Raw genomic sequence first — 20,707 nt, 5'->3', positions numbered from 1 at the left:
AATACATGTGTGGATGTTTGGATATCAGAGGACTTAGAGTTTGATGCAAAATCTTTTCTTGTTTTTGTTGTTTGCCAGTCTGTTTACTGTTAAGACCTCGGCAGCTGAGTTTTAATTTGGGAACAAAACTAGTCATGTGCAGGACTGAAAAAAAGTTGAATTTAATCAATAGGTTCTAGTCATCTGGTTTTAGTTGGGTATGATCCTATGAAGAACTAATGTGATTCAGAGGTCATTCACTTGGAACAGATAGGGGTTACTTTGTTAACGAGGACTGTGAAGTGAATAAATAATTTGAAGTCATACTTTTTTCTAAGGATTTTGGGCTGCCATCCAAACCTTCCTGCTTAGGATGGTATCATTGCCACTGAGATGGTGTTCATACAGATAGATGGCCATTCCAGGAACAGTCAGTGCCAGGACGAGGGGCATCAGGGAGCACACTGAAACCCGCAGTCTGGCCCTTCAGAGCACAAGGGTTTGGTGACCCAGATACTCATGATTAGGTCTTCCTGGGGCACTTTCCTGGTTCACCAGGGCCTGATTTCTTAGACGGCTCTCTCACCTAAGACTTCACTAGGCCCTTAGCTGCTGTGGAATCATTTACTTAGGCTAAGCACAACTGATGGGAAATCTGTATAGAATCTGGGACCACTCTCTTATGGTATAATTTCTCAGGCTGCACAAGGACCAGCTTGCAAACATTTCCTTTCCTGAGTTCTATGCTCATTCTCAGGGATATGTCATGCTGCCTTTAAGAGACAGAACAGCTAGGTTTAGGTATATAGAGAGTTGGAGCAGAGAACATTCACACTTTGATGAGGGCAGGGCTAGATCACTGTATGAGAGTCCAATCCAACCCTATCTCACCAACATAAATTATGTGACAAATCCTTGAAGAGCATACTACCAGGAATTGTGAGGGATTTAAAGAAATGTCATAATTTCTTGCCCTTAAGGGACTTCCATTTAGGGTTAGCAAAACATATGAAAAGTAAAACTACAGTGAGAGTAATAAGACATAAGATAAAGGAAATCACAGAGCAGTCAACAATCAAGAGGTTAGAAGACAAAAAAAAACCAACAAAAAACAAAATGAAGAAGAATTTCATATAAGAACTGCAGAGAACACTTAAGAAAGAAGGGTGAGGCTTCAGGCAGACTCTCATTCGGAAATCAAGGAGAGATTTCTGAGCTGCTTGTAAGAGATGCTTACTGTTTGGGCAGAAGTCTTTACCTCATGGGCTTCCCTTGTGGCTCAGCTGGTAAAGAATCTGCCTGCAATGCGAGAGACCTGGGTTCGATCCCTGGGTTGGGAAGATACCCTGGAGAAGGGAAAAGCTACCCACCCCAGTATTCTGGCCTGGAGAATTCCATGGACTGTACACACCATGGGGTTGCAAAGAGTTGGACGTGACTGAGCAAATTTCACTTCTCTACCTCATAGGGTTGCTGTGAAAATTAACCATAGTGGAAGATTCTTAGTACAGTACCTGGGGAAAAGCTTGACGACATTTATTAGTGGATAAAAGAAGGTATTTCAAGTGGCAGCAGCCAAAACATGGACTAAGGGGGAGGAAAGCAAAAGTTGTGTTTCAGGGGTAACTAAACCAGCTTTGATAGAGTGGAACTGTCAGGAGCTACTAGTAAAAAGTGGCTGTGTTTATATAACTTAGGGTCTTGCATGTAAGAGAGGTGGGTTTGAGGTTTACTCTGTAGATATTTTTTAATCAGGGGTATTATGATCAAGGACTCATTAGGGGAAGATTGGATTATACACAGAAAGTGCCACCTTTCTGGATGAACTTTGCTTCATTAAAAACTGCACTCTACTCAGACTGTAGCTCCTGGCTACTTCCTAAAGCAGAAATCAAGTCACACGTACAAATGTGAAAAGGTTGGTTTGCCTTAAAACATATGTACATCAGCACAGGCTGAACACCTTATTATATTTTTTATGTATTAACATGTAGATTTTCTAGAAGATTATGAGGACATTTGGTTTTATGAGTTATATTTAGAAGCGGATATTTGAGGGAAAACTAGTGTTTTATATATAGTCCTCTGCTCCACCATATTTCTTCTGTTACAAAAGCACCACATTAATGGTGTGGATGAAATCATCATACCTCCTTAGCGAACTACTTTCAGCATAAAACTCAAAGCAAAAGCCACTATGTCATTAAAGGAATTCAAAGTAGAGATTTACTCAAGGATTAAGGGAATATTTTAGTTTATCATGAGAAACACTGGGCTGGAAGATGCACAAGCTGGAATCAAGATTGCTGAGAGAAATATCAATAACCTCAGATATGCAGATGACACCACCCTTATGGCAGAAAGTGGAGAGGAACTAAAAAGCCTCTTGATGAAAGTGAAAGAGGAGAGTGAAAAAGTTGGCTTAAAGCTCAACATTCAGAAAACGAAGATCATGGCAACAGGTCCTATCACTTCATGGGGAATAGATGGGGAAACAGTGGAAACAGTGTCAGACTTTATTTTTGGGGGGTTCCAAAATCACTGCAGATGGTGATTGCAGCCATGAAATTAAAAGACGCTTACTCCTTGGAAGGAAAGTTATGACCAACCTAGATAGCATATTCAAAAGCAGAGACATTACTTTGCCAACAAAAGTCCGTCTAGTCAAGGCTATGGTTTTTCCAGTAGTCATGTATGGATGTGAGAGTTGGACTGTGAAGAAGGCTAAGTGCCGAAGAATTGATGCTTTTGAACTGTGGTGTTGGAGAAGACTCTTGAGAGTCCCTTGGACTGCAAGGAGATCCAACCAGTCCATTCTGAAGGAGATCAGCCCTGGGTGTTCTTTGGAAGGAATGATGCTAAAGCTGAAAGTCCAATACTTTGGCCACCTCATGCGAAGAGTTGACTCATTGGAAAAGACTCTGATGCTGGGAGGAATTGGGGGCAGGAGGAGAAGGGGATGGAAGAGGATGAGATAGCTGGATGTCATCACTAACTCGATGGACATGAGTTTGAGTGAACTCTGGGAGATGATGATGGACAGGGAGGCCTGGAATGTTGCAGTTCATGGGGTCGCAAAGAGTCGGATATGACTGAGTGACTGAACTGAAGTGAACTGAAGAACTCTGAAAGGGAACTTGCTTTTGCAAACCAATGACAGAGAAACCAACAAGATTCACTTTCTAATTCCACTGCATGGGTATAAGTCCGGCAACGACTTCTGGGGTATTGTTGATTTAGAAAAGGCCAGGGTCCCAGGAGTAGTACAAGTCGCACCAATTGCCTCTATTTTTAAGGTGATCACTGAACAAACCTCAGTACAGAGTTTGGAAGAAAACACACTGCTATAACCCAAAGCAATAAAATGTAAGATGGGCCGCTCACTGATTGCTGATGTTTGTGTGTCTGTGCTAAGTCACTTTAGTTGTGTCTGACTCTTTGTGACCTTATGGACTGTAGCCCACCAGACTCCTCTGGTCATGGGATTCTCCAGGCAGGACTACTGGAGTGGGTTGCCTGGCCTCTTCCAGGGGATCTTTCTGACCCAGGGATTGAAACGGCGTCTCTTACGTCTGCTGTATTGGCAGGAGGATTCTTTACCACAATGCCACCTGGGAAGCCCTTCAAAGGCTTCACTTTAGGGCAGACCTCTGTGACCATGGGACATTAAAATGAGTGTTCCACTGAAGGTTCCAGGTATGCCGAGAGCAGCGGCTTCCCGAGGATGGCCGGCTGAGGTGAAGGGCAGAGCCCCGTGGCGTGGCTGTCTTTTGCCTCCATCAGCCTCCTTCATTTTACCTCAGTGCAATATACAAATGCTATAATTTTATAAGTGAAAGAAGGAGGGAAATCTTGCCTTAAAATGCCTTAAAAGGGGAGCTAGTTACGTATGTTTAAGAGCTTAATGTTTAAGGTATGTTCAGATCATTTCCTGACAAAGGATAAGATGAACAAAAGAAGTGAAGGTGTGAGGAGCACTCTAAAAATATAACAAAAATGAAAGTTTTAACAGAAGTTTGAAGTGATAACTTAAGACAATGAAAAATATAAGTCAGGCTTCAAACTTATCCAAGGCTTTTCACACACAGACAAACCTAACCTAATATCTTATTTCCATGATGATTCATGGCATAATATAATTTAGAGCTGAAAGAGGCTACTAAGACCATTTTTCCTGATCACATACACAAGGAATGGGCGCAGGAAAACCAAGTGACTCACTCAAGGGACACAATAGTCAGTGGATGAGCTGGAGAGAGGCTCGGACTTGTTGTCCAATGCACTTTTCATTTCTTTTGAATCTCTGTGTGTTAGGGCAAAACTATAGACGTCTTGGTTTTAGGTTTTAATTTGCACCTCTCCTAAACTCAAATGAATATTCAATGGCTGCATGGTTGGCGGGCTGAGGTTAGGTGGGAAAAAAATTTCTTTACCGATCAGTTTTATTTCATCCTTTTTGGTAAATTACACTTAAAATGCCACAAAAGAGCCACTGGATAAGCTTCTGAATCTCTAGATTAACTTTTCAACACCAGGGCCTATGGATATCATTAAGAACTTTTTCGAGTCATCACGGCATTTTACCAAAGTAAAACTAACTTTTCCCTAGAATATCAGATTGCAGGGGGCATTAGGGAAAGTCAACAATGACCTAGTCTGTACTCCCCACCTGTGCCAGAGAAAGTTCACGTGAGGGAAAAAAGATTTTCCACTCTGGCCCAGAGCTGAAAGATGAAGAGTCAGCACTGTGCTGACCAGTGAGGCATTTCCAGTAAAGAAACGGAAGCCAGTTGATGACGCTGGGACAATGTGAATAAGGGAAAGAAAGGCTGAAGTGTTTGCCCTTCTACTGCTCCTGCCTGGGTTGGGTTACGGTTGCTGTCCTGAGCATGCTTGACCTTCAGTTTGTTTGCACCTAAGTTTATGAATTTGCTCAACAGGCTGCTGGCCTCCACCACCGATGTCCGAGATGCCCAGGCATGTTGACTCCATACATTTCAACATAACCTTCCTCATAGGTTTTATAAGAGCAGGACACTAAACACCACTTTATTTCATCAGTTGTGTCAAAGCCCTTCTTGGGAACCGCTGGTGGGAAAATAGGTTTTGAGGTCAGAGCAGGAAGCATCTGTGGTGACAGGTTATAGCTCTATAATAAAACCAGGATGTCAGACTCAGACCTTTCACTAGGGAGGCCCAAAGACTGACCTGTCAACCCCACTGCTCGTGACCACTGGGGCATTTTTATAGAGCAGGGATCTGATCCACTCTGAGTCAGAAGCCTCCTTGAGCCTTCTTTATCCTGGGTACAAAACCTCAGCAAGCATGACAGGAGAGTCAGTCATGGGCAGCAAATGCCTTGAACTTTCCAAATATACCAACGTTTCCAGTTCTAGAGAAACTTCTAACATTACTTCCAACTTTCAATGTTTATCAATAACATGGCCATGAATAGCTTTCTATATCAAAATTTTTTTTAATCCTTTCAAACACTTTTAAGTGCAAATGTCTGTTACAGTTCGCTGTTACCCTAGGTTCTGGTTTGCAAACCACTTTGTTTTCCCTTGAGTTCAATTTTAAGGTCTGAAAAACAAAAACAGTATTTTGGATAATGGGACAAAATGTTCAGGAAGCTTGCTGGTTTTCAAAGTTCCCAGCTGGTTGGTTAAACATCTGGCCTCCCTGACAAAGTTGCCACCCGGACTGAAGAAGCTGGGGAAGGGAATGCTTGCTTTATCTGGAGGGCAGGGAAGCTTACACAGGGTCTCCATATCTCTGCTCTTCTTTGATACAGTCAATAGAGACGTCAGGTTTGCAGGATAGTCTAAAAGGTACAGCTTGAGTCTGCGTTCTGACGTCTGCCATGCCTCTTCTAGTCCATTGGTTAGTGAAGTCTGGGGAGACTTCCTGCCTGAAGCCTCAGCAAAGTCTGCTGGTCTGCTGCTCTTACCGCCCCTACTGCTGGCCCAGGGGATTGGGAAGACTGCACCCAGAAGGTTAGCATGGGAGAAGGGGCGCTGGCCCTCAGAGATGCTCATCTGTGGCTCAGATTTAGCTGCTTTGGGAGTGGGGGGCACTGACAAATGGCAGGCTGAACTGACAGCCAGCATGAACTCTGCACTCCGAGAAGAGCGAGCCGATTGCAGTGATGATTCCTAGCAGGCAAGGTGGTCAAGGCAGCAACAAGGGCATACTTAGTGCTTACTCTGGGCCAGAGTTTTTCTAAGCACTTATATGTACTAATTCCCTCAACCCTCATAGCAACCTGATAACACAGGTATTAGAATTACTTTCTCTTTTCATTCAAGGAAACTATAAAGTCCAAAAAGGTTGTGAAATTTCTTCAAGGTCGCACAGCTAGTAAGTGACAAGCCAGGTTTCAGATGCAGGCAGTATGATTATAGCCACGCCACTTCCTCGCCTAAATGTGATGGTACACCTATCAAAGGCATAAATAACAGCGCCTGTCTGTTAAGGAAAGTGTTTCAGTAGCCTTAAAAATAAACTACAAATGTGTTCAAGATCTTGTGCTCAGATAAGAAACTAAGAGAAACATGACACAGCCCCGGGAATGATTGTGACTCCTGACAGCATCAGATTCTCCCAGTCTCCCAGAGCCCAGGGAACCTTGATCTTCTGACAGTGGCTGTGTGGCACAAGAAGGAGGTGCTTAGCCTTTCTCTCCAAAATTGGAGTTGAAAATTATTATGAAAGTTAAGTATAAAACAGTATTAGGTCTAGGAACCTTTTAGCTGCATGTTGCAAATTATAGGCTGTAAACACTATGTGCTATCAGTGTAATTGCTACTCTTCCCATGGAACATAGGGACAGTGTGGGTTTCAATTTTCTTAAATTGAAAAGAAATAAATATGTGAAAAAGAAGAAGCTAAGAAGTATCATGAACGCTAGAATCTATTTCCACTCTTCAGGGTGATATAAAATAATACCATTTCAAAAAGGGGTAGAATTACTCTTTTGAGGTCAGTCTAATGTCACTTGGCAGAAAGAAAAATCCACATTTAATTGTAAGCACTGGTACCTGGTGTTCTCCAAATCTGTCCATGCATGGATCTTCTCTGCAAGAGAAAAATCATCTGTGGCTTCTTTACGTAATAAGTGCACATGTGTACGTACACACATCCTCCTATACATTTAGCAATTATGCTGTTACACTTCATATAAAAATGAGACCTTATGTACATACTTAACACTCTCATTGTGGCAGTATACTTTGTTTTATTGCAGTCCTTTAGGTATCCTGTCCCGACAAACATTTTGAATGACTGGAATAGCTACAAAAGCTCTCTGTGAATGTTTTTCCCAAGTGTAAATTATTGGAAAACTATTTATATAATTCATGAAAATCTTTAGTCTTGTGTCCTTTTAATCTTGGTGAATCCACCACACTGACAAAATCCTGCTTTTACTCTACACTTAAAGACTGGATTTATTTCTTTGGCTTATCATGAAGAAAAAGATAAGTGAAATTGTACTTTCAGATGTATGCAATTTAGCTTTCATACATATTCAACGAAGTTTAATGCTTCTATAGTTTCCACTCTTGAATTTGTCAAAGCTAAAGCTAAACAGGGCAATTCTCTGGCATTTAGTCCTGGTAGTATTTTGCTAACATTAACTTTATCATAAAAAGTTCATATTCATGCTCAACAATTTGATTTCTTGAGCATGTTTGACATCTGTACCCCCTGCCATGTGCTGGGAACAACCACAATTCATACAAAATTTAGGACCACAACATGACTCAATTATTGTTTTTTTTTCCCTCTTATTGCTCTCTATTATGGTGTTTCTATTCACACCATTTTGGGCTAAATCACTTCAACATAAAAATCGAACAAGTTTTCCTATCACTTCCGTCCTATTGCTTGCGGGCAGACAAATAACTTTTGAAATAGTGTGGCTGAAAGGAAAACCACTGCAGAAGCTGAGAATCTGCAAAGATGCTTGATCAGAAGAGAAATATAACCTCTGGCTGTCACCTGTTGTACAGACTCTCGGAACCAGAGATTTGGAGGAACCTCTGAAGGTAAAATCATCCACTTCCCCCATTCCACAACTTCTACCCTAAGGGAATGCACTAGAACCTCTGGGCCTCCAGGGCTGTCTTATTAAGTTATTTACTATTGTAAAATTTATTTCTTTATTTTTTTACTAAAATATAGTTGACTTACAATAATACATTAGTTCCAGGTGCACAGCACAGTGATTTGATATTTTATCCATTACAGAATATCAGCACAATCCACAGGACTCTTTTAAAGGCCTCCTCACTGTGTCTCACACTTCCACTCCAGCTCTCTTTCCTCTGATCTCATTTTTAACAAGTAGCTGAATTCATCTTCTAAAAATATTAAGTTAGATATCTGTATACCATTTAAAACCTTCCAATGGCTCCCAAGGATTTAATCTATAATCTACACTCCTTCCCAAGGGTGTATGAGGCCCTGCATGGCCTAGCTCCTGCCAAGTTCTATGTCTTGGTCTCACTCTATGGAACAGGAGTGCCCCTTTCTTCACATCAAGACTCCTACATCACTCTGCTTTATTTTCTTCCCAGTATAAAATGAATGAAGAGCTTTCATGGGGTTGTGGGTTTGGGGGGACATCAGTGGTAGTCATGCATTCTTTCTAAGCCAAAGTCAGCAGTTTGACTGGTCAAGTATTAAAGATGCCTTAGTTGTGACCGTAGCCTGTGACTTTCAGGCTGCACATTTATTTATGAACACAACAGTTCTCTGGTCTGCTTGTCTGGGATCCCCACCATCAGACAATGAAAAGATGACTTCTTATTCAAAAGCAGGCAGAGCAGTCACTTACTTATAGTGGATCCAGACTCTGGCCTGTTCAGGGAGCTGATGATGACAAAGCCGAAACCCTCATTCTCTTTGCGGTGAATGACCACGTCGCTGGTCTGCAGGCTGTGGGAGGCGAAGCCTTCAGGGGGAGAGGCGTTGCTGGTGGGGACGGCATGGTTACTGTTGCTGTAGGTGTTGGTGTAGGTTGCGTAGTCACTGCGAGGAGAACTGTGGTGGGTCGACACGGAGCCTGGACTCCTCCCATTCTCTGGGCAGGGCTCCCCTGGAACACACATCATACATAGGTACCCGGTTATTTAGCCAGAGTCTGAAAGAACGAGCATCTCCTGTGCACTGGGCACTGTTCCAGACACCTGCATTGTTACGAGACTGGTTGACTGGCTTTTATTCTCCCAGTCTCTGGATGTGATGAGTATTTAAAAGGCTATGAACCTGGTTAGGGAGGCCCCTAGGTCTTGTCCCCTTCCACCCTTCTCAGCAAATGCAAGTAAAACCCCTCCTCAAGTCCCCCCGTGCTGTTACTTGTTTATAAATTCTCCTTGGTAAAAGTACAACTCCCTTAGACAACATCTAGTTTGAAATATAGGGCTTCTTAGTTTCATGATAATAATTGATCTTAAGACAGATCATAAAAGGCCATCAAACAGGTAGACAGAATCCTAAACTGCACTACACATAAAACTTACTTAAAGAACTAGTACAAAACATGCATCTTCAAAGTCCACCCAAGAAGTTTTTTCAGTAGATAAATGAACAGCTGAGCTCAGGAATTTAGATGAGGTTTCAAGGCCACACTTTAAGAAATGCTGATTGTAGCTGGGGCTAACAGGGTATGTCCATGTAAGAGACCTACTGCAATTTTACTAAACAGCCATGGTTTTATTTAATATTGTGAGACCCTGTTAGCCTTGAAGTGTTAATTCACTTTGTATAGGTGGGAAACACTTACCTTGCTCACTCTAGGATCAAATCGAACAATGATATCAGGCTAAGGAATGATGAACTTTGAATCTCTAAGGGAGGTGTTAGAAGCCTTGTTCATTTCCATTCTGTATTATTACAAAAATAGTTTATATCAACCAGATAAACCAAGCCAATACTTCCATGAGAAAGTAAGTATATTTTCAGGGGGAAATGACAGAAAGTTGGCAGCCAAGAGAAGCTAGGTTTTAAATTGAAATTTGATCTATCATCCAAGAAAGAATTTTGTTATTTTACAATAATACTTAGGTTCTGGTATTCTGATGAAAAAAAAAAAAAAAAAAAACACCTTAAGCAGGCATGTAGAATGCTGTAATTAGAAAAATGGCCATTTCATCTCCATCTTACTCTTTGATTCAGTTTAGTCGCTCAGTCGTGTCCAACTCTTTGTGACCCCATGGACTGCAGCATGCCAGGCCTCCCTGTCCATCTATACTCAAAAGTTATTTATGGAATAAAGGGACATTAAGATTGAAAATAATGATGAAAATAATGATAATTAATGATTCCTTTTTGGGTCTTTAGATATGGTTTCCTATCTAGCATACTGGAAGTTGTCTCATATGGCAAGTTAAAAATAATTAGCCAAAGTTCCAATGAGCATTTCTTACTTAAGCTGCAATTACATTCTGAAATGAAAAATCATTTCATTTCAAAAATCAAAGTCAGTTCAAAAATCAGGGAGCAAGAGCACTGACTATAAGAGATGTTTTGTTACACTGATACCTACAGAAAAGGGAACTGCATTTACTAAAATACTTAGTTTTACAAATGATCTTTATAAAAATGTATTCATTTCTCATGTTTAAGTACAAAATGAAGAAGATCCAGGCTGCTGCTTATTATCACTTGATAAATTTGAATTTTCTGTGATATTTACTCAATCAGGTTTTAATAAAATAAAGCAAATAGATGCCATTCATCTGTAAGAAATGTACTGAAGTGATAAAAGAAAAACAGCAAAAAATGTCAATGTCAAAGCTTTTTCCTCTTTTCTACCAGAATTTCAAACTGCCTGTAAAATGAACCCTCTCCACCAGAAAACATCATCCAAAGACAAGCTGTTATTGTCTTGGTGAAACACACATGTCCTTTATCAGTCCTTGCACAAGTTGGAAATAAAGTGATTAGAGATAGTCAGGAAGAAGAAAAACAAACAATTATTATGCTGCAACATTAAATTGAAAAGCTCCCCAAGTTACTGGACCAAATCAGTAACTAAATGTCATAGGCAGTGACAAGAAAGATCTCATTTTCTGGCTGTCATATTTTAGGGGGTTGGGAGCTGCAGTCGTCGGTACAGCAGCAACAAAGAAAAATCATCTGTCTTTGCAGTAAATGACTCACAGTGGCTCTGCCACTGGTTCTAAAGGGAGAAAGAAAGACAATCATTGTCTAAGTCAATGCAAGTGGTCCCCGGGTGAGTGAAGGAGTCAAATACATTAACAGAATACATTTCTATTGCTTCTGGATGTCTCTTTCATCCTCTCCAACAATGTTCTTTATCTTTAACACCATGAGCACATTTAAAACCAGGGAGTTAAGACGACTTCCAACGATTGGCTTTGAGGAATAGAACTGATTCTACACCATTTTTCTACCTGGCTGTCTCTAGACCCAAATGAGCCTGTCTTCTTTTCAACAACACTTCCTGGTATGGAGCATGAATAACATTGTTTTAGAATAATTTAGTAAAATGTCAGAAAGTGACTGAATACCATGTGCATTAAAAAAAAATACTAATTTCCAGTATCCCTGACTCATCCTTCTGGCTTACAGCCAAATGAGTATACAAAATTCAGTCACTTAATATCTACTCAAATCAAATAATTAATTTTGAGGTTTAGCTTCTGTTTGTCCTCACCAGTCATACTGGAAATCATCACTGTGCTTACTGGGAGAGAGTTTGGGAAGGCAGGTGTCATTGATAATGTCCTCCAGGTTGAGGTAGTTTTGACAAGAATAGTCAAGTGCTGGCCAGGAGCTGCTCCTGGTCTGCAGACCTATTAATGATTCCTGCACAGTGCTGGCCTAGAGTTCATTAAATGATTATTAAAATTAATTGGCAATATTTTTAAATAGGGAGATTTTACAGAAAGCTGGATTTCTAGTTTCTCTTGAAATATTTGGCTCCTCTGTCCATGGGATTCTTCAGGCAAGAATACTGGAGTGGGTTGCCATGCCCTTCTCCAGGGGATCTTCTAGACCCAGGGATCGAACCCACGTCTCTTTACGTCTCCTGCATTGGCAAGTGGGTTTTTACCACTAGCACCATCTGGGAAGCTTCCAATAATCAGTTAGAGCTGGGCAATTGCTGCCCCATGACTGAGCATGAAATGTGCAAGGCCCTGTAGTCTCAACTACTCCCCAGTGTCTCCTGTGCATTCCTGATTTACTCATTTCCCCGTGGAGTGAGGAGCATGCAGGGCCAAAGGGGCTTGTTTAACCAGAGTCCTTATTTCCCTTCAAGATCACCGCTGGGTATCACAGTTCTCAGACTCTGTAACCAAGCATCCCTTGCCTGCTTTCAGGGTGTGCCTGGGTCTCTTCTCAGGACTGTCCCCCGTAAGTATGACAGCCCTGCAGATGTGTGAGTCTTAAAGCGGCTGAGGCAATGGGGTCTGTGCGTGGTAGAGCTTAGATATGTGCGCTAGAGTGTCCACAGGCATAGTGCATCCCTGTAGTGCCCTTCCCATGTCAGGGGCTGGCCCACCCACAGGCATTTGATTTTATGTACTTCTGCTTTATGCTCAACAGGGCAGACAACTTATTTAAATGCTTACAGACAAAGAATAAGGGACTGAATTTAGAACTGACAAAAAGTATAGCAGTCAGGAGCAGGAAATTCACTCTAATCACTGACTAAATTTTTCACCCAGTTGTAAAGAAGACTTTCCCCTTTCTCAGCATCGGGCCAAGAACCATACTTTCCCTTGAAAGTGAAAGTCGCTCAGTCATGTCCAACTCTTTGGGACCCCATGGCCTGTACAGGCCATGGAATTCTCTAGGTCAGGATTCTGGAGTGAGTAGCCTTTCCCTTCTCCAGGTGATCTTCCCAACCCAGGGATCAAACCCAGGTCTCCCACATTGCAGGCGGATTCTTTACCAGCTGAGCCACAAGGGAAGCTCATACTTTCCCTTAGGTGTTAGTGAAGAGATGCTGATAGATTTAAGATGGACTCTAACTAAAGTTCTGATTGAGTCATAAAACTTTCTTGTACATCAGCTCTAGATTTACACTTTATGAAACTCCTCAGAGACACTCTTCTCTCAGATGAATAGTATGTATTCAAAATAATGTGTCACTATGTCGAGCATCTCAAAGCTGAGACATATAAATATTTATACTTTCAATGTAACAATTAAAGCCACTCTTCTGCTATCCTTGGGGAAAAAGCAGCTAAACACTGGAGCTAGTGGCATGGATAAGACAAATCTCAAAACTAGTTTAAGGTGCAAGATCTGTGCTAAAATTATCTGATAAAATTGGATACATCATTGGATGTTTTCAAGGCTTCCCTGGTGGCTCAGATGGTAAAGTGTCTGCCTGCAACACGGGAGACCCAGATTCCATTCCTGGGTCTGGAAGATCCTCTGGAGAAGGAAATGGCAACCCACTCCAGCACTCTTGCCTGGAAAATCCCATGGACGGAGGAGCCTGATAGGCTACAATCCATGGGGTCGCAAAGAGTCGGACACAACTGAGCGACTTCACTTTGGATGTTTTTATCCTTTACTCCACGATTTCTCACTTTCAAGTGTCTAGTTTGCCATTGTCTAATTAAAAATTTTGCCTTTCTATCTTTAGTGTGTTATGTACGTAACATACATAATGTATATGTTAACATTTGAAGCACGTTTCTCTATTATTTTCATTTTTGCCCAATGTAACTAACTGGTCTATATTTCTCATAATCAATGATTTTTTTCCCCTCTTGAGCATCAGCTAGGAAACCACTGCCTAGGGTCTTCTGAGGTGAAGCAGGACATTTGAACAAGCCGAAGCAAGCATAAGGCAGGAGGGTATAATTTCTATGACCTTCCTTCTTTCAGCTCTTTTTCCATTACAGTGCTCCTTTATGCAAGAAGCGGGTGACACTGCCTGTCTTCTTGTTCATCTTCTGTCTCTTCTTTATTTAATTGTTCATTTTGCCTCTGCTTTGAATAATCTCATCATAAGCCAGGCTTGTACCCCCACTGCCTTGGCTTAGGAAAGCATAATAATTTTAACCATGATAATAAGAACCCTAGAAATGACATCTCCATTCCCATATCCATTTGCAGCTATCTCTTCTCACTGTTGAAGAAATGGCAGCTATGAAGAAAGGCTGTCTTCCTGTGCATATTTTTAAAATCTGTCCCATCCTATTTCAAGGTACTGACTTTACTATCAAAGTATCCTTTGCTGAACTTAATCGTTTTTAATACTCATAAAGCTTTCAAGGAAGAGTGGGTTGAACTAACTTGGAAACCCTTCTGGTGTGAATGAGCAGTCTGCAGTAGAACGTTTTCAAAAATTAAATGCACTTGAAATGCACTTGAACGCCTAAGTGAGTAAAGTTGGTAAGAACTGCATCAAAGAGCATCTTCATGGAAGTCGCACAATCCACAAATTGCAAGAATACATTTTTGCAGTATTTGGCATACACTCCAATAGCTTGGGTTGATTAGAACAAAATTTAATTTGCAATGATCAGCTGGTGGCAAGAAGAGCATGAAATTATGTTGGTGCACTGGTTTTTGCACTTTGCAGTATATTTCCTTGTAAATCAAGTATCTTCCTAATTTATCTTTGGGTTACAGAACATATAACACAGCAAACGTTTTATTAAAAATCATTCTGGAGGGTGAGAGACAGTTAAATGTTAACCAAGCAAACACTGTCTTCCCTCCTGGCACCTCGCCCAAGGATAAGGCATAATTCAAGGTGCTTTACTTCACTGGGTCAAGTGGTCGCCATGAATTTCTGAAGATGAATGGCACCTCTTAGCAAAACCTCCATATGATACAAGATCTACAGCAGGCTCTATGGGTAGGGGCTAACAGTACTTCTGACTTAGCCTTTTAAGTGATGGCTCTTGTTCTAAATCTAGTTTCTAGAACACTCAAAAAGGATTTTTAATTTGACTAGCAAGCCTTATCTTCTTGAGTGGTTTAGAGCCTGTAATTAGCTGGTGGCCTTTTAAAAAATTCAAACATGTGATGATAATAGCACATGTAGCAGAGTCCTTATGTTAGGGAGTGACATTTGCTAAAGGTTGGTCTAATGTTTTTGAATTCACTGGACATGGGGTTGGTTGTAGAGGGTGGAAGGGAACTGGAAACGGTATAAAGAAAGAAGCTCTGGCTGGAGAGATGGGTCTCTGCATGATCACTGACTCACTGCAGACCACAGGGTGAGCTACTGAACCCCTGATTTGTCATGTTACATGAGGGGTTTCACGTTGCTCTTTCTAAGGTCCCTCCTGATTCTAGCATTGGTCATTCTGTACTAGGAGCAGTAGGTAGCTAAGCAAAGAGGCCAGCGGACTCACAGGGCAGGTGACGGCAGAACATCTTTGGTGCTGTCACTCCCATAGTTCACAGAGAAAAACACTTGTGGTTTGGAACTATATTCCCAATGTTACTGAGTGCTCAGATGGTAAAAAAAAAAAAAAAAAGTATAATGCTTGCAATGAACATAATTATTGCAAATATAAATCTTTTTTTGGGGGAGTTGAGACATGATAAAGAAAGATAAACTGAATCATTATAATATGATAAGAGGGCTGATTTTAAAAGTATGTCTTTGTGGATTCTCTTATGAAGCTGAGAAAATGGTTGCAAAGGGAATAATTACTTTTAATTTCTCTGTTTCATAACTTTGGAGTTATATGAACTGTGTTTTCTCAGAATGACATATAGCTGTATTTTTCTAAATCAGGGTAATCATTTTATTGTTACCTTTTATCAGGCTCTATAAAGGAAGCTAGTTTTCCATCCTAGTTGCCTTATTATGGTATCAAAACACTGAGGTTTTTGGCTTGTAAACACAATGAAGAACATTTTCAAAATCTATATTTTTCACTACTATAATGTTCTTCTTATAACTAGCACCTGCTAAAAAGCAAAGAGCATACACATCTTAAATTAGCTCCAGGCTTTGCTAGGATTTTTTTAATGACTCTATGGAAAATGTCAGCCTCAAAGACTGCTTGCTGCTGCTGCTAAGTCGCTTCAGTCGTGTCCGACTCTGTGTGACCCCAGAGACGGCAGCCCACCAGGCTCCCCTGTCCCTGGGATTCTCCAGGCAAGAACACTGGAGTGGGTTGCCATTTCCTTCTCCAATGCATGAAAGTGAAAAGTGAAAGTGAAGTCGCTCAGTCGTGTCTGACTCAGTGACCCCATGGACTCCTCCGTTCAGGGGATTTTCCAGGCAAGAGTACTGGAGTGGGGTGCCATTGCCTTTTCCTCAAAGACTGCTTAGAAATGTATTATACTAGTGAGGTGAAAATGTGCACTTTCTTCATGGTTACATGTGGAATATGTAGGTTGGTCTTTTCCCTCATAGTATGGAAACTGATTTAAAATGTTGTTTCCAGTGTCCTGACCACGACTCACACAGCATTACATCACCTAACCCCCAACTCCTGCTGCTGGTTTGAGCTACTTACCTCCACATAGCACCTTTCTTCTCACAGTGAGGTTGACCTGCCCATTCCGGGCTGCATGGTGCATAAGGTCAATGACATAGCGGTGGGTCTTTCCAGCCACAGGAATTCCATCCACATAGACGAGCTCATCTCCTGGGTGTAGGCGGCCGTCTCTGTCAGCTGAGCCCATGGCGATGACGGCGCCAATCAAAATCTAGAGAAGCAGTGAGAAGAAAAGAACATTTAAGTTTTCAACTTTCTTTTTCCTTCCTATGTATGTATGTATGTATGTATGTAGTAATTTAGTGGAAGATTTTATACTCTCTACCCTCCATCCTAAAGGAGATCAGTCCTGGGATTTCTTTGGAGGGAATGATGCTGAAGCTGAAACTCCAGTACTTTGGCCACCTCATGTGAAGAGTTGACTCATTGGAAAAGGCTCTGATGCTGGGAGGGATTGGGGGCAGGAGGAGAAGGGGATGACAGAGGATGAGATGGCTGGATGGCATCACTGACTCGATGGACATGAATCTGAGTGAACTTTGGGAGTTGGTGATGGACAGGGAGGCCTAGCGTGCTGCAATTCATGGGGTCGCAAAGAGTCGGACACGACTGAGCGACTGAACTGAACTGAACTGAACCCACTGAGTATGTACTTGAAAAATGAAAAATGAGAGGCTGAAAGGATGCTCTTCTAACTCTTCCAGGTTGCTAACTCCTCTTAGAGAAACAGATGTTTGAACTTGCTCTTCATGGCCATAAAGTCTGGGGGACACTTGCTAACTGGCTCATAAGTTACCACCCTTAACTCCAAATGTCTGATGCCACTGACACTGCACATGGGCTCTAAAATGAAACAAACTAGGGATGAAATCCTAGCTCCAGTTCTTTATTTGTGTGGCCGCGGGCAAGGCCTTTGCACCTCTGCAAGCCTCAGTTGCTTCACCTGCAAAATGGGGAAATAAAATAATAGGACCTACTCCTATTCATGGAACTGTTGGGAGATGTGAAATAAACAGCACATGGGAAGCATTTAACTTTGCTCAGGGCATATAGTGAGCTCTTGAAAAGTGTCAGGGGAAACTGACTGCTGTGTATTATTAAATTCAGATAAAGGTTCAAAATGCTTTTCATCTTTTTTAATGTTGCTTTGAAAAGCTGGAGGTAAGGAAAAAACAAAACAAAACAAAGCAGAATTCGTGGCTGACTTTCCCCAGGACAGTTCATTTCAGTTCAGTTCATTACAGTCGCTCAGTCAAGTCCGACTCTTTATAACTCCATAGACTGAAGCACGCCAGGTTTCCCTGTCCATTGCCAGCTCCTGGAAGTTACTCAAACTCACTTCCATCGACTTGGTGATGCCATCCAACCATCTCATCCTCTGTCATCCCCTTCTTCTCTCACCTACAATCTTTCCCAGCATCAGGGTCTTTTCAAATGAATCAGTTCTTCGCATCAGGAGGCTAAAGTATTGGAGTTTCAGCTTCAACATCAGTCCTTCCAATGAATATTCAGGACTGATTTCCTTTAGGATTGACTGGTTGGATCTCCTTGCAGTCCAAGGGACTCTCAAGAGTCTTCTCCAACACCACAGTTCAGAAGCATCGATTCTTTGGCGCTCAGCTTTCTTCACAGTCTAACTCTCACATCCATACATGACCACAGGAAAAACCATAGCCTTGACTAGATGGACCTTTGTTGGCAAAGTAATATCTCTGCTTTTGAATATGCTATCTAGGTTGGTCATAACTTTCCTTCCAAGGAGGAAGCACATTTTAATTTCATGGCTGCAGTCACCATCTGCAGTGATTTTGGAGCCCCCCAAAATAATGTCTCTCAGTTGAACAGTTTATCTACTTTAAAAACTCAGTCAAATCTTCTCCAGGGACTTCTGTGGTGATTCAGTGGCTGAGACTCTGAGCTCCCAGTGCACGGGGCCTGGATTAGATCCCTGGTCAGGGAACTAGATCCCACATGCTGCAAATAAGAGATCATACGCTGCAATGCAGACTGAGGAGTCTGCATACTTAAATGTGCAAAAAAAAAAAAAAAAAAGTCTCCTCCAGATTTTTGCTGTGTCTTTGAATATTTTCTAGGAGCACATCCCTACACAAAGGATGTCCCCAGTTCTGCCTGCCGCCTGCAATGCTCTGCTGTTTAATGACAACTATTACCAGGAAGTTTGGAGGTACTCATTTGGGAAACGTGCATACTGTCATAAATCCCTGAACAGGGGATTGCAGTGAAAGGCACAACAGGGTAAGTTTTCTTACTTCCCATTAGAAACACTCCAATTAGTGTCCATTAGCAAGGCTTTTTTTTTTTTTTTTCCCCTGTCACAGAGGAAAGACAATAGCACTAAATATTTTAGTTTTGCTCTTAAATCTACAATTTTTCCAACTCATGGACAATAGAGTTCAAAGGAGTAGATTTTCTTTTGCCAAGCGGCTTAGGCTCACAGCATCTGAAAGCAGTGGCTATCATTAGTCTGATACTATTAGAGAGGCTATATTCTAGGTTGTATTTTAAGTCTTTATAAAATGATCCTTTGTTCACAGATTGATTTTTTTCAGGCACTGATTTCTCTCAAATCTCAAATCTGTGGATTCCCGTTAATCTGCAGTTGGTCCATTGTGACCAGCAGGCTTACACGTCTTCAGGTGTGTCTTCTGACTTGGTCACTCTGCTCAGTGTGGTCTGTCAACACAGCCACCAGATTTGAATGTCCAGGCCTTCTCAATGTGCGAAATTACGGTCTAGAGAGTTTTCTTTTTCTCCTGAGGACTTCATATTCTTGGTTCACTGAATAGGAATGAAAATCCACCCTCCCCCCACCCCCTACGGCTATTTTTTCCCTATTCCCGGGGGATGGGAATAGGGAAGTGGGGAGTAGGTTTGCTCCCATGTTGAATATTGGTGCTCTGATGACTGATTAATTATTGCTGTCATGGGAATCCCATCTCTGGCCTTGGATTGACTGGGCTGTGCCCATTTGCTGTAGGCCAGCAGTCAGGCAGGCTTCTGATATTTTCCATTTTCCCTTATCATCATGCCAGCCTGAATTTATGAGTTTCTTTCTAAAGATGGTCCAATCTATTCTTCAAAAGATTCAAACCACTATGGAGCACTTCAAAGATTTAGTAAGTGCTTTGTGCAAACCAGTGAAAATGAATGTTTATGTTTTTCCACTGCCCTGTGAAGAGCTGCATTTGGCTGGGTTAGCCCAAAGAAAATGCTTCAACCTTTAACTTTCCCGTGTGCCTCAGTGGGAGAGCTTACAGCTAGGAATAGAGAAAAAATAGCTAACGAAATTCTTAGCTTAATTACTACCATTCAGCTGTAACTTTGATTTTAACTCATGAAAAGGAGTAAAAAAAACAGGAGTAAAAAAAAACAGGTTACAACTAAGAGCTAACATTGCAATTGGGCCCTCTACAAAAATAGCAAAAACAAAATTTCACATCGGAAAATTCTCATACCTCTCCCGCTGTGGGAAAACAGCAAAGAAATACTCTTGAAGTTATCTTCTGTATGTCTAGTTTAATAGCATCCATTAAACAGAGAATCCCAGTAAAACATCTGTTTTTTTCTATTTGCTTGCTGTGATACGAAGTACTCTCCTCACTAAGTAATTCATTTATCTAGCAAATATTCATGGAGTCTAGGGATGCTTCTAGGTGCTAGGAACTCTTCAGTGAACGATAAACAAAAATCCCCATCCTAAAGAGTCATTCCAGTAGTCAGACAGTAAAGAAACATACAAAGAGTATGTTGTGTGTTAGTAGGCATGTGCTGTGGAAAAAAATACACCAAGGTAGGATGTTGGGTGGGTGTCAACTTTGTGGCTGAGGTGGTGTTAGGGCAGATTAGAGCAGGACTCATTGAGAAGCTGACATCTGAGCAAAGACTGAAGTTCACCGGACACACTTTTTTTTTAAAATTGAAGGTTTAATCTTCAATCTTTGGTTTGTTCCACCAAATCTTACAAATTCACTTAGAGTGTATTCAACATAATACTTCAACATAGCTTATTATATATATTGGATAATTATATGCATATATATTATTGTATAATTAGATTGTATAATCCATCCTAACTTGTTTCAAAAAAAAAAGTTGCTATGGTTAAGAAACAAGCTTGAGCTGAGCTGAGCATGGGGACTGGAGCGGCGTTAGGGCTGCTCACCCACGAGTCATATACAGGAGCCACACTCGCTCCTTCCTTCAGGAGCTGCTGCCTTTGCTGGGAACAGGCTGACCACCTACGCTGTCTTTGC

At 41.4% G+C, this 20,707-nt stretch overlaps 1 protein-coding gene across 5 annotated transcripts in view; it reads right to left on the bottom strand.

Annotated features, from left to right (window-relative positions):
* The window catches only part of MAGI2 (membrane associated guanylate kinase, WW and PDZ domain containing 2), a 1,505,066-nt gene that overhangs the window by 161,094 nt on the left and 1,323,265 nt on the right, over window positions 1-20,707 (bottom strand). For all 5 annotated transcript variants that reach the window (XM_060414641.1, XM_060414642.1, XM_060414643.1 and 2 more), the window contains 2 exons: window positions 16,452-16,644; window positions 8,819-9,079 (listed from right to left, as the gene is read on the bottom strand). In XM_060414641.1, coding sequence (XP_060270624.1) covers window positions 8,819-9,079; window positions 16,452-16,644 — 454 coding nt within the window. The remainder of the gene's footprint in view (window positions 1-8,818; window positions 9,080-16,451; window positions 16,645-20,707) is intronic.

This window comes from Ovis aries, chromosome 4 (assembly GCF_016772045.2).
Source record: "Ovis aries strain OAR_USU_Benz2616 breed Rambouillet chromosome 4, ARS-UI_Ramb_v3.0, whole genome shotgun sequence".
NCBI classification, from domain to species: Eukaryota; Metazoa; Chordata; class Mammalia; order Artiodactyla; family Bovidae; genus Ovis; species Ovis aries.
Note: the sequence above shows the minus strand (reverse complement) of the source record. Positions and strands in the feature narration are given on the sequence as shown.